Genomic DNA, 15,555 nt, shown 5'->3' with positions numbered 1-15,555 from the left:
ACCTGGGTTGTTGTCCATTTTGTTCTACTAGGCTTCTAAGCATCTTGAATTGATACTTTTTCTAGACTTGCACAGAGCGGGCACATATCTCAAGGTCAGTCAGGTCAGTCAGTTATTGCTCACCCAGGAAAATTCCACAGCTAACATAATAGCTGAAGCATTTTGTGCTCCACAGAGCATGTTTGGATTTGACAATATTGCGGGACATAGAGGTCAAGGAAAGCACAATGACACACTTTGGTTTCCTTCTGAGTATAGTATGTCTCTGTAAAAAAATGCTTTGATGTTTCACTTTAATGTGAGACTATGACCTCTGGAGTGTTTTTCTCAGGTTTTCTTCATGTATGCTTCCCACTTTTGAAGCATGTATGTATATACAAATGCACACTCATACAACAAACAACACAAACACACTCATATAAGCACACACACTCTCCCACACACAGAGAGACAAAACTAGTCTCATACAATAGCATAATGGTATTGTATTTATTTTGAATGTTCCCCTCAACCTATAGAAATTTCACATTTTTTAAATTGCAAAACCAGAAAGACCTCACAGTCTTCAGAAATCTCACCACTCTTTTAAGCCAAAAGAAAAGATGTTTGTGGTCTCTTTTATGATGCAATAAATATCCTCCCAATTATTCTTCTTCAAATGATTTCCCCTTTTATTAAATACAGATTCTTATACAATATAATTCTCTACAGTTTTTCCTCCATTTTACCTCCCTGGCCCTCCCTAATTCCTCTCTTATCTGAAACTAATCCTTATTACTCTCATTAGAAATACACAGATCTCTGAAATTTCACAACAAAATATGATAAAACTATATCAAGAAAAAATATCATATAAAATTTGGAGAAGACGAGAAAACAAAACAAAACAACAACAAAAAAGAGTGAGAAGGCAGAAACATCAGGGACTCTGTCATTTACAAAATTAGGAATTCAGTTAAAGTACCAAACTGAAAGCTGCAGTTTATATGCTGAGCAGACCTACTTGCTGACTTGCACAAGTCCTGTGATGCTCTTCCTCATCTTTGTGGGTTCATGTAAGCTTTTCTCCGTTGTTTTAGATGGATTCTTTTTCTCCTGGTGTCCTGTTTTCTGTCTCCTATTTCTTTACCTCCTCTTTACCAGGATTCCCTGATCTCTGAGGAAAAGTTGATTGAAGAATCTTGTTCATACTTAAGATTTCTTTCTAGCTGTAGTTCTCTGTCTTGGTTCCCATGTGCAGAAAGAGGAAGCTTCTCTGATGATGGCTGAATAAGGCACAAATGTATCAGTAAGGCAGAATATCATTAATGGTATTTTTATTGTTACTTTTTCATTTCAGACCAGTAGTATTTGATTTTACCCTAAGCCTCTGGGCAGTCTTTTCTCTGAATCTTAGTCATTTAAGCAGTGACAGGTATGATTTCGACCTCATGAAATGAATCTTAATTTAAAGCAGACATTTATTGGTAGAGTTTATACTACCATTGTCCTAGTGTATTTTGTAGATAGGACAGACTGTAGATCCAGGACTTTGTGTTTTCAGTATTTACATTTCATTTTCGGTATCTGCAGACCACCTCTCTATATCATAAGCACTAGAATACATGAAGGACAATTCTATGTTGGCAGTAGCTCGACTAAATGATTCATGTAGGTGATGTCTACAACAATGGGACGTGTCAGTTTGTGGAGAACAACCAATTACCTTGACAACTTGCTAGATTACTAGTATTTCTCTCATGAGATCATTTCACCCAATAACTCATGTGGCTTAACCCAAGTCCCATGATAGAAACTTTGATATCAAGAGGCTTTCCATCTTCTCGTTGTTAAGGACATTCATTAAGATTGCTTTCCCAGTGTAGGGGAACTCCAAGGTGCTGATGTGGGAGAGAGTGGTTGGGAGAGGGAGCAACTTCATGGAGGCTGTGGGAGGGGAAGGGGGGATGGGATTGTGGGAAAGGGATAACATCTGAAATGCAAATGCAAAAATATCCAATAATAAAAAAGAAAAAAGAAGATTGCTTTCATGTTTTATTGGGAGTCTTCAGTATACTAGGTTTCCATACTGTCCCTAAGATGTTCTTTAATTCTAGCTCTTTCTCGACTTATTCTCTTTCTCAACACAGGTCGCCCCCCCACACACGTTACACATGATCCTTCTTTGTTTCATCAAACCTCATACTCACACTCTCTCACTCTCCCTTACTCTCTCTTGTCTTCCTATAAAAATTTATTCTGTCTTCTACTTCCAGGGAAATTTGTGACCCTAGTCCCTTCATTTCTGTCTAAGAATGCTATGTCTGTGGATTAGAACTTGATTATCATTTATTTAATGGATATATCCAGATGTAAGTGAATACATGCCATATGTATCTTTCTGCATCTGGGTTACCTCATTCAGGATGATTTATTTTCTAGTTCCATCCACTTACCTGCAAGAACCATGATGTCATTCTTAGAGAGCCAAGGAATACTTTGGTTTGTAAATACATGACATTTTCTTTATCCACGTCTTAGTCTTTTTTTCTTTAAAAATTTAAGTGGTATCTATGAAATAACACCTTGTAATTTGGAGCTTCGAGGTAAATTTAGGCTGGGATGTCAACCTAAGCAAAATAAACTTTACTATATATCATGGGCAGACAAAATCCTGTCCAACACCCAGTCCCCACTGGTAATCAGATAGGTAACCTGTAGATCCTCTGGGTCCTCTAAAGACAGAATGAGCTTGGGCTTCAGGACAAGCACCATGGTTTGTTGTTGTTGTTGTTTTTAATGAAGCCAGTCAAAGTTTTCTGTACTATTTAGCCACATTTATTGATTGTCATTTTTACATTTTACTGGCATTTTATCCTAAATGCTTTCAAAATATTTAATAGAACTTTGTTTTCTTTTGCTAGTACTTAATCTTGAAATTAATGCAAATGTATCGGGCTGTATTATAAAGTGTTCCAGCCAATGAATTTGAGCACTGGGAAGGAGAACTGCTGTTTACTTCATAAAACATAAAAGTTGTTAAAATTAATGGAAATTGTAAAATGTCCATCCTGCTGGAATATCTTTCCTAGGAAGAACATAACAACAAAACTTAATAGAACCGAAATGTTATATCCTTAGAGAACTTGTGGGCAATTATTATATGAGCTAATTAAGTCATGAGTAAATGGTTGCATGGCTTTCAGATGAAATATCAGCTTTACTCTTGTATGCATTGTCACCATGAGCTTGTAAAAAGCTTAATAAGATTATTACACACAGCTTGTAATATTTATTTGAAGTTGTTCATCCTCAAGTATGACATTCACATAGAAAGGTGTTTGTACACTAGAGACTATGCCAGTTACAGAGGTTTTATAACTTACAGGTGGTAGAAGCCATTAGAATTCTTACAGGAAGGTGCAATTTTTCATTGTTTACTTTGTAATGCTTGTAATTCCAAGTTTGTCTTGTTTTGGAGGAGAGGATGAATTTATCTTTATTCTATCAAGTGTTTGAGTAGCTTTTACTGTGTTCTGACCAGTTTCCTATATATTATGACAGTATTGTGAGTAAGTTCTGGCAAAATAATTGTGGGGTAGAATTTCTATCACCCAAAAGGAAACAAAGTGAAAAGTGTTACATGACAAGCTTGAATTCTGATTGCTCAAGTTAATCAATAAGTCTCGCATTAACCTTGTTCTGGTGAGAAATCTCACATGTGTTCTAGACAGAGAACTTCCTATTCACCGAGAGAATTGCCAAGCTACCTAGTTCGAAGAATCTCTTAATTTGATTTATCACTGCATAGTAAGAATACTGATAAAGTTTTTACAAGATGTCTTGTGCTGGCTTCATCAAGACAGTTAATAACTTACATGTCTAAGTGGTATTGGTTGAAATAAAGTTGTATTGAGTGTGGAACTCAGACTAGGGGCCTCTTCAAAATATTTCAGTTTTAATTAAATGTCACATTCAGAATAACTGATGAGTGACCTGCTTCTTGTCTCTTAAAGAATGTAGGCCATAAAACTATGGAAGCTGACACTGTTCCTAAGACACTCCACACACTTGCTGATATTAATCCACAAGTTCTTTTTAATTTAATTTAAAATAATACACTTGTAACTAAAATTTTGTAAGGTAGCTCATGGCCAATGCATTAACTATGTCATATATGAAGGAATTATCAGTATGCTTATCAATATACATTGTAAGATTTAACTGTAAATAGGGATCTATGAACATATTTAATTACCACAGTCTAACTCCCTGCAAATTGCATTTAAGTGTGAATATTGATGATTGGATTATCTTGTTAATATGCAGATTATGATTTAGTTATATTGAAATGAAATTTAAGAAGCTGCAAGAGAGATATATCTGATTATGGTCAGTAGATTAGTGTGAATACTACTTGAGAAAAGATGGCTAACTTTTCTTCACACACATAGTTATATATTTGTATATATATATATATATATATATAATATATATATATATATATGCAAATACATCAGATTTTCTAAAGTTCCAGTGAAATAAATGCAACGCACATAAAATAAAAATAATATAAGAAATATTCTCACTGCCAATACCCCACCCAATCACTTAAAAACCTCAGTACTTCTTAGGAAAAAAATGTATATCATCCTCTCAGAGTGTGGTACACCTGAACCTTAAATCACTAATAATCCAAGAGCTAAGAATATAGCCCTGTGGCAATTTTTGGTATTAAAAGATAATTATGCTTAATCTATACTCACAAAGAAAACTGTTTCCATGTTATGTTCTATCCTACATGGACTTTATGCTTATGGTAACTAGTGGGATTTCAATGCATGCTATCAAACCTCTAAAATAATTAAGTACTGACAAAAATATTCATATAGTGTTATGCCAAAATGCCTTTAAAATCTGTATATGTAGTCTTGCTTTTTATAAAAAAAAAATTGTAAGAGAGAAAAAAATGGGATACCGAGCTAAACAAGAATTCTCAACTGAGGAATATCAAATGGGTGAGAAGCACCTAACAAAATGTTTGACATCCCTAGTCATCAGGGATATGCAAATCAAACAACCCTGAGATTCCATTTCACACCAGTCAGAATTGATAAATTCAAAAGCTCAGGTAACAGCAGATGAGCCTAAGGATATGGAGAAAGAGTAACACTCCTTCACTGTTGGTGGGATTACAGGTTGGTACAACCACTCTAGAAATTATTCTTGTGATTTCTCAGAAAACTGGACATTGTACGACCTGACAACCCAGCGATTCCACTCCTGGGAATATATCCAAAAGATGCTGCAAAATCGAGGACACAGAACAGGGTGCGGCCCATCTGCCACCCGGATCAGCAGCTTCTAAAGCTTTAAAGACTGGGACCAGGAACACAACTTTGGAACTTCTGTTTCCACCCGGTGGAGACTTCAGGGCACAGAACAGGGCGCGGCCCATCTGACACATGGACCAGTGGAGATCCAGGGACACAGACCAGATACAAGAGAAAGGCAAGAACATATCACTGACAACAAGATGGCAAGAGGAAAGCAAAAGAGTATATCCCAAGGAAACCAAGACAATCTGGCAACACCAGAACCCAGCTCTCCCATAACAGCAAACATCGGAATGCCAAATACTCCAGAAAAGAAAAAAAGATTCAGAAGCTTTTAAAGAGGAAACAAAAAAAAAAAAAAAAAAAGAAAAAACACTCAAAGAACTAGAGGAAAACAGAACCAAAGAGATGAAGGAATGGAAGAGGGAATTTAAAACGGAAATTGACACAATAAAGAAAACACTAAAAGAGATAACCCTAGAGGTAGAACACCTGAAAAAGAAATCAGGAGTCACAGAAGCAAGCATTTCCAATAGACTACAGAGATGGAAGAGAGAATCTCTGGGGCAGAAGACAACATTGTAAACAAAGAAAAAACAGCTAGAGAAGATACAAAAAAAAAAAAAAAAAAAAAAAAGCTCCTAACCCAAAATGTCCAGGAAATCCAGGACACAATGAGAAGACCGAACCTAAGGATAATAGGAATAGAAGAGGGAAAAGAGTATGAAATAAGAGGCACAGTAAATATCTTCAACAAAATTGTAGAAGAAAACTTCCCTTCCCTCAAGAATGAGATGACCAGAAGCATAAAAGAAGCCTTCAGAAATCCAAATAGGTTGGACCAGAAAAGAATACCTCCCAACACATAATAGTCAAAACACCAAGTGCCCAAGGCAAAGAAAGAATACTGAAAGCAGTAAGGGAAAAAGGTCAGGTAACATATAAAGGCAGACCAATCAGAATCACACCCGATTTCTCAACAGAGACTATGAAAGCTAGAAGAGCCTGGACAGATATGCAGACCCTAAGAGAGAACAAGTGCCAGGCCAAGCTGCTATACCCAGCAAAAATATCAATCACCATAGATGGAGAGATGAAGATATTTCAAGACAAATCAAAATTTACACAATATCTGAACACAAACCCAGCACTACAACGAATTATAGGTAGCAAACCCAATATAAAGAAGCGAACTACATCCTTGTAAAAATAAGAAAACTCCTAAGCAAGAAAACCAAAAGAAGAAAAAGACACAGACACAAATCAACCTACAAAAGCAATAATATCAGGAAACAGAAACCACAATTCCTTGATATCTATTAACATAAATGGACTCAACTCCCCAATAAAGAGACATAGGCTATCAGACTGGATACATAAACAAATTCCAGCATTTTGCTACATACAGCAAACTCATCTCAGAGACAAAGACAGACTGTAATTCAGAGTAAAAGGGTGGGAAAAAATTTCCAAGAAAACAGTCCCAAGAAGCAAACTGGAGTGGCTATTCTAATATCAAATAAAGTAAATTACCAACCAAGAGTTATCAAAAAAGATAATGAAGGACACTTTTTACTCATTACTGGGAAAATCTGTCTTGAGGAACTCTCAATCCTTAACATATATGCTCCAAATACAAAAGCACCCACATTCATAAAAGAAACCCTACTAAAGCTCAAAAAATACATTTCACCCCGCATGATAATAGTGGGAGACTTTAACACCCACTCTCACCAATGGACAGATCATGGAAACAGAAACTGAACAAGGACACTGCAAAACTAGCAGAGACTTTGAAGCAAATAGAATTAATAGATATCATCAGAACATATCATCCTAAAGTAAAAGAATACACCTTCTTTTCAACACCACATGGCACCTTCTTGAAAATTGACCACATTATTGGACACAGAACAAGCCTCAATTGATATAAGAAGATTGAAATACTCCCATGCATCCTCTCAGATCACCATGGTCTACAGCTGGTCTTTAACAACACAAAGACAACAAAAAGCCCACATACACATGGAAACTAAACAATGCACTGTTAAACGATAGCAGGTTCAAAGAAGAAATAAAGAATGAAATTAAGGATTTTCTAGAATTCAATGAAAATGAAAACACAAAATCCCCAAACATATGGGACGCAATGAAAGCAGTACTGAGAGGAAACTCATAGCCCTAAGTGCTTCCAAAAAGAAACTGGAGACAGCCTACATCAGCAACCTGACAGCACAGCTAAAAGCCCTAGAACAAAAGGAAGCAGATATACCCATGAAAAGTAGAAGGCAAGAAATAATCAAAATTAGGACAGAAATAGACCAAATAGAAACAAAAAGAACCATTGAAATAATCAACAAAACCAAGAGTTGTTTCTTTGAGAAAATCAACAAGATTGATAAACCCCTAGCCAGATTAAATAGAGGGCAAAGAGAGAGTTTCCAAATTAACGGAATCAGAAAGGAAAGTGGAGACAAAACAACTGAAACTGAGGAAATTCAAAAAATCATCAGATCCTACTATAAAAACTTATACTCCACAAAATTGAAAAATCTGGAAGAAATGGACGAATTCCTATGAACATTGACACAAAAATACTCAATAAAATCCTTGCAAACCCAATCCAAAAATACATGAAAACGATCATTCATCATGACCAAGTAGGCTTCATCCCCGGAATGCAGGGTTGGTTTAATATAAGGACATCCATCAATGTAATCCACCATATAAACAAACTCAAAGAACAAAATCACATGACCATCTCACTAGATGCTGAGAAAGCAATTGACAAAATTCAACACCCCTTCATGTTAAAAGTCCAGGAAAGAATAGGAATCCAAGGTACATACCTAAACATAATAAAAGAAATATACAGCAAACCAACAGCCAACATCAAACTTAATGGTGGGAAACTTGAAGCAATCCCACTAAAATCAGGGACTCGACAAGGCTGCCCACTCTCCCCCTACCTATTCAACATAGTACTAGAAGTCTTGGCTGGAGCAATTAGACAGCAAAAGGAGATCAAGGGGATACAAATTGGAAAGGAAGAGATAAAAACATCACTCTTTGCCGATGACATGATAGTGTACTTAAGTGACCCCAAAAATTTCTCCAGAAAACACCTACAGCTGATAAACAAGTTCAGCAAAGTAGCTGGATACAAAATTAACTCAAACAAATCAGTATCCTTCCTATACTCAAAGGACAAACATGCTGAGAAAGAAATTAGGGGAAAGTTACCCTTCACAATAGTCACAAAAACTATAAAATACCTTGGTGTGACTCTAACTAAGCAAGTGAAGGACCTGTATGACTAGAACTTCAAACCTCTAAAGAAGGAAATTGAGGATGATCTCAGAAAATGGAAAGATCTCCCATACTCAGGGGTTAAAAGGATCAACATCTTAAAAATGGCCATCCTACCAAAAGCAATCTACAGATTCAATGCAATCCCCATCAAAATTCCAACCCAGTACTTAATTGAATTGGAAAGCTCAATGTGCAATTTCATAAGGAATAACAAAAGACCTAGAATAGCTAAATCCATCCTCAACAACAAGAAAACATCTGTGCAAATCACTATCTCTGACCTCAAGCTATATTACAAGGCAATTGTGCTGAAAACTGCATGGTACTGGTACAGAAATAGGCATGTGGATCAATGGAGTAGAATAGAAGATCCAGAAATGAGCCCTCAGGTATATGGTCACCTGATTTTTGACAAAGGAGCCGTAAACATTCAATGGAAAAAAGCCAGCCTATTCAACAAAAGGTGCTGGTTCAACTGGCACTCAGCATGCAAAAGAATGAAAATAGACCCTTTCTTATCTCCTTGTACAAAGCTCAAGTGTAAGTGGATCAAAGATCTCCACATTAAACCAGATACACCGAAACTATTAGATGAGAAAGTAGGGAAAACCTTAGAACACAAATGCACAGGACAAAATTTTCTGAACAAAACACCAATGGCTAAAGCTCTTAGGTCAAAGATTAACAAATGGGACTTAATGAGAGTGCAAAGTTTCTGTAAGGCTAAGGACATTGTCAAGGAAACAAAACGGCAGCCAACAGAATGGGAAAAGATCTTTACCAACTCCACATCAGATAGAGGCCTAATATTCAAGGTATACAAAGAATTCAAAAAGCTAGACACCAGAGAATCAAATAACCCTATTAAAAAATGGGTTACAGAGTTAAACAAAACATTCTCATTTGAGGAATATCAAATGGCTGAGAAACATCTGAGGAAGTGCTTGACATCCTTAGCCATCAGAGAAATGCAAATCAAAACCACCCTGAGATTCCACCTCATACCAGTCAGATTGGCCAAGATCCAAAACTCAGATGAAAACAGATGCTGGTGAGGTTGGGGAGAAAGAGGAACACTTCTCCAGTGTTGGTGGGGTTGCAAACTAATACAACCACTCTGGAATTAAGTCTGGCGATACCTCAGAAAATTGGACATAGTACTACCTGAAAACCCAGCTATTCCACTTTTGGGCATATACCCCAGAGACACTTTAATACACAACAAAGATATATGCACCACAATGTTCATAGCAGCTCTATTTATAATAGCCAGAAGCTGGAAGGAACCCAGATGTCCTTCAGAAGATGAATGGATACAAAAAGTGTGGTACATTTACACAATGGAATACTACTCAGCCACCAGAAACAATGACTTAACCAAATTCTTAAGAAAATGGCTGCATCTAGAGAATATCATCCTGAGTGAGATAACCCAGTCACAAAAGAACAGACATAATATGCAGTCACTGATAGTGGGAAGCTAACCCCAGAGTCTCGCACTGACCCAGAAACAACTCACAGACTGTATGAAATCCAAGAGAAAAAGAAAACAAAACAAAAAAAAAATAGTCATGCTCAATCCTTACCCACAAAGAACACAGTGACAAATTCCGGGTTGTACCCTGTATTACATGTACTGTCTGCTCATTGTTAAAAAAAAAATCCTTACACACCAAGAAATTCTTGACTATTTCCAGGTTGCATCTTGTTTTGCATGTACTTTTTGCTCATTGTAACTGGTGGGATCTTGTTCACACTATCAAACCTTTAAAAAAATACAAGTACTGACAAAAATATATTATATACTTTTATGCAAAAAATGCTTAAAATCTGTACATTTATCTTTGTTCTTTAAAGTAAAGTTGTAAAAAAAAAAAAAAAAAAAGATTCTGGAATGAGCAAACCCTAGCCACCCTCTTCCCTTTGTAGATATGTCAGTAAAAAAAAAAAAAAAAAAAAAAAAAAAAAGATGCTGCGAAATCAAACAAGGACACATGCTACAACATGTTGATAGCAGCCTTGTTTAAAATAGCCAGAAGCTGGAAAGAACTCAGATGTCTTTCAAAAGAGGAATGGATGCATAAATTTTGGTACATTTACAGAAAGGAGTACTACATATTTATTAGAAAAAATAACCTTTTGAAATTGCTAGGTATATTGATGGAACTAGAATAGAAGCTATTATGCTGAGTGTGATAACCCTGTCATAGAAGAACACACATGGTATGCACTCAATGATTAGTGGACACTAGCCTTTAAAGTTTGGATTATCCAAGAAACAACTCACAGAACTTATGAAGTTCAAAAAGAAGGAAAGCCAAAATGTGGATGCCTCAGTTCTTCTTAGAAGGAAGAACAAAATACCCATGGGAGGAAATGGAGGGAAAATGATGGAGTAGGGATTGATGAAGAAAATCACCCAGAGACTGCCTCATCTGGAGATCTACCCCATATGCAGCTACCAAACCTGAGCAATGTTGCTGATGCAGGGAAGTGCTTACTGGCAGGAGGCAGATATGGATGTCTCCTCAGGGGCTCTGCCAGAGTCATAATGATACAGTTCAAGAAGCTTGTCACTAACCATTGATGCCAGTGAAAGAGCTAGAGAAAGTACTGAAGGAGCTGAAAGGGTTTGCATTCCCATGTGAAGAACAACATTATCAACACACCAAAACTTCCAAAACTCCCGGGGCTAAAACACCAACGAATGAGCACACATGGAGAGATCCATGGCTCCGGTTGCATATGTAGCAGAGGATTGTCTGACATCAATGGGAAAAGAGGACTTTCATCCAGTAAGGGAGTGTGTTCAGAGTGTAGGGGAATGCCATGGTACTGAGATGAAGAGAGGGCTTGTGAGAAGGAGCACCTTCATGGAAGCAAGTGGAGTGGGAGTGAGGATGGAAGTGGGGAAGGAGAAGGGGATAACATTTGAAATGTAAAGACAGAAAAAAATCATGTAGAAAATAAAATAAAAGTATTGTTAGAAAATTTTTAAAAAGAGAGCAATTGTATACTATTAATGTAAAGGGTGTATTCAAAATTAAACTGATTATAAGCTTGAAATAATATTTTCATCCTATTCAAAAGAAGCCTATTTGTATAACTTTATCATGGATGTTTGGTTCCATGGACTAATACAAAAATAACTGTATCTCGAGCTCAGGGAAAACTACAGAAGAGGGAACAGAAAGGTTGCAAGAGCCAAAGTCTTTGTCACAGCACAAAGTCTGCTGTGAAGCCGTCTCTCTGAAAAACGACTTCATATACAAGAGTAGAACAATGGGAATGTCTGTGGATATGTTAATGAGGAAGAGGGTAAATTTCTACACCAAGAATTACAGATAGATAATGACTTCTACTAACAGAATTATGCTCTACATGAAACTTCCTATGTCAGGAATGTGTGACACAAAATTGGGTTCTTCACCAAGGGCTTGTGATGGGTATTGGCTTCTCTCTTCAAACTGATGGCAAGACACTATTATTGATGGCCAAAACATTAATGAATCTCACTATAACAAAGGGAAGTTGAGCTGGTGCCTAACTAGAGCCTTCACATCTATGAAGTACTTAGTACTGACTTCTGATTGCCGACCACAAACTACTGACTGATGTTTATAGTAATGGACGATATGGATAATAGAGTTTTCAATAAACATATATAAAATATCTTTTTTGCTTTAATTTTTAATTTGTATAGGAAACATTGGAAACATCATTTTTTTAAGAAAAATAGAACTCTACATTTAAAATTAATAACATCATAAATTAAAATTTGCCTTAAATTCATTAAACATATATATATATATATATTACTCAGAAGTAAAAAATAATTATGTTTATCAAATTATGCATTTATTGATGCCACAAAGCACTTGCTGACAGGAACCTGGTGTGGTGCCACTACAGATTAAGATGCACACCGCCAAAATTCAGAGTGAGTGCAGGGACCCCAATGGAGACATAAAGCCAAAGACTGAAGGAGCTGAAGGGTTTGCAGTTCCATAGGAAGAGCCACAATATCAACCAACCAGACCCCCCAGAGCTTCCAGGGACTGAACCACCAACCAAAGAGTACATATGACTTAACCTATGGTTTCAGTTGCATATGTAGCAGAGGATGGCCTTAAAGGGCATCAGTGGGAGGGGAGCCCCCTTTGTCCTGCTGAGGCTCTGTGACCTGGGGTTCAGCAGGGACTTCTTTATGTCATTTAAAATTATTTTTCTGTATTTTTATGAGATAGGTCTATATGCAGGTTCACATGCATCTAGTCATTCCAGTAATCCCACAAAGCTTGTTTTGAGTATGTATGTGTGTACGTATGTATGTATGTATGTGTGTATGTATGTATGTATGTATGTATGTATGTATGTGTATAGCCTCTGGATAAAACTAATTGCAATTTTTGATGATGCATCTTAGCTGAGAATCGAAAAAAAGCATTAAAGTATATTTTTATGTTTATTCTAGGGGAAGAGAGAGTAGAAATTCTACTTTAGTAAACATTCTTTTTCAAACTGTGTCCACAAGATCTGACTAATTGCAGGTCTCTTTCTTACCAAAATAACCCTTAGGAATCCTTAGACTACACTGAGTGTAGCTTCACCAAAGAAGCACACAGTTCACGGCTTGTCTTTCCCTGACCAGAGTTTGGACTTATTTTCTTTCAGGAGGTTTGCAGCTATTACTTCCTATAATATCATCCTGAGGCCTTCCACAATAGCTTGGCCACCATTTCAGAGGGTTTTATGGACTGTGAAAAGGAGAAGGAAAGGCAAGAAGAAATAGTGTGTCTCTGTTGGCTTGTTTGCTCCTTTTGTGGGTCAGAGAGTAGGCTGAAAGCACTTCATCTTCCATTGTGTTAAAGTTCAGAGATTATGGATGCAACCCATTTGTACCTTCTGACTGGCAGATCACCTGTTGTTCCCAGCATGGATCAGAGGACACCTGATGATAGCTCCAGGGCTCTTGTTGTTATTATTATTATTATTATTATTATTTTTGGAACAAAGAATCAGAACAGTAACTCACAGATACTGATAGAAATAGAGACAGTTCATTAAAAGGAAGAGAGATACTCCCAAGGATTGATGTGGGCTAGACAGAGAAAAATGGTTTGAGCTCAAAAGCGTATTCCTAGGAGTTTCGGCTGTTCACAAGCTATTTGAAAAACACCACTTTCTCCCATATTTACTTATAAAACATTTTTCACACTGTGTGCCAAAACCAAAAATGCTGTAGATATCACAGGAACCTGGAAAGGTGAGCAGCGGTAGAAAAATGCAAAACTCTGGTTTCACTTCAAGAATATTTTTCCCCCATTGGTGTTCATTCAATGATGATCTAATGTTTAGAAACAACACTGAAGGTAGAGTGTAATCTACATTGTATGTGACCTTATCTGATGACCTCTAAGGTTTTCCCTTACCTTTGTGTCTTTGTTTTTCCTTGGGGGACATTCTTCCTAAACTCTATCTCCTGCCTGTAGTTTTCCAACCCTAAGCAGCAGTGTCTGTTGACAGGGTTGCACCAGAGTGAACTGTACACCATTTGGACTTCAATATGTGTGCTCTGTCCCATGTAGGCAGCTGACCTTAGCCATTCTTCCCAGTCTAGTTTACCTATGAACTTCTTTGGGTATTTCATGAGGATGCAGATCTAATACATGAGCCTCATTGTGAAGAAGTCTTATGGATATAAGTAACATGCTCAGATGAGGCAATCTGCTTGTTGCCTGTGTTTATTGAAGTGTAGATTGTTTCTGTTTTATTCAGGCATGTGGAGTGGATGGTTCTCTGGTTTCATGCTCTGTGTTTTCTGTAACACCAGTGTACACGATACTAATTTGGGTCCTAAGTTACTGCAGGCTGTGCACAGTAAAAAGGAGCTTCTTTAAACTCGAATCTCCTAAGTCCCAGTACAGATGTCAATATTTTCTCTATTTATTCTTTGAACTCCTGTTACCTTATTAAATGCTTACTTATCTATTGCTGAGGAAAGAATACTATAGGGACAGGATTTCATGAATAATTTTACTATATAATTTTCCAGTCATTATATATAGGTATGACAATTTTTTGAGTCTGATATTTTGGTGATCCTCTAAAATTCTAGAATTTCTATTATTTTCATTTCAAACTTGCATACAAGTATTTAAGATATGAAATACTTGATCATTGCCTCAACTAATATTAGATATACTTATAAATATTTCTCTTCATATACTTACCCTGGGTAAGGTCCCACTTTCTGTGATTGCCTCCTTTTGTAAGGAGTTAATAAGTCAATATATCTTATGTAAATATTTTCTTATAATGATCTAATATTGGATTTAATCAAAAGTCTGACTGGTGGGTGGAACTTTCCTTTACATATTGCACAATATGGCTATATAATTGAGATCTGTGTTCTTGTTAGGGGATAGCTAAGTATGAATTCGATCCACTATATGCACAACAGAAATTTAATGAAAATATATATTTTATATAATATAAAATATATAATATGTAAATACTATTTACAGACTGGTAGGAAATGATTAATACTGGATCATATAACATTGGTATAATTTATTCATAAAATTTACATTTTTCCAGAGTAAATAATGAAAAATTGAGGACAGTGATTTATGTTTGTCATGTGTGATATATAAAGTTATTATTAGTATTTACCTTTAAACCCCTCATTCCCTGATTAACTGTTACACAAATATTGTTTTTCAGCTCTTCTTCAAGTGACAATTTCACTTAGCAAAGTAGAGCTTAGTGTGGGTGAATCTAAATTCTTCACATGTACAGGTATGTACTTGGATAATATGCCCTGTGATTATAAAGTTTATAAAGGATATTGGATAAATTTAAGTTGTTAAAACTGATGTCACTAAAAATAAGTTCTGATGATTCATTATATGATTGGAAAATGGTG

The 15,555-nt window shown here is 36.3% G+C and overlaps 1 protein-coding gene across 1 annotated transcript in view; it reads left to right on the top strand.

Moving 5' to 3' along the window:
• The window catches only part of NCAM2 (neural cell adhesion molecule 2), a gene marked incomplete at both ends in the record, with an annotated part of 450,721 nt that overhangs the window by 223,193 nt on the left and 211,973 nt on the right, over positions 1-15,555 (top strand). The window contains 1 exon segment of the mRNA XM_080918990.1: positions 15,354-15,428. Coding sequence (XP_080775116.1) covers positions 15,354-15,428 — 75 coding nt within the window.

The sequence above is a fragment of the Micromys minutus genome (assembly GCF_963924665.1).
Source record: "Micromys minutus genome assembly, chromosome: 7".
Lineage (NCBI taxonomy): Eukaryota > Metazoa > Chordata > Mammalia > Rodentia > Muridae > Micromys > Micromys minutus.
This window is presented reverse-complemented; position numbering and strand designations above follow the sequence as displayed.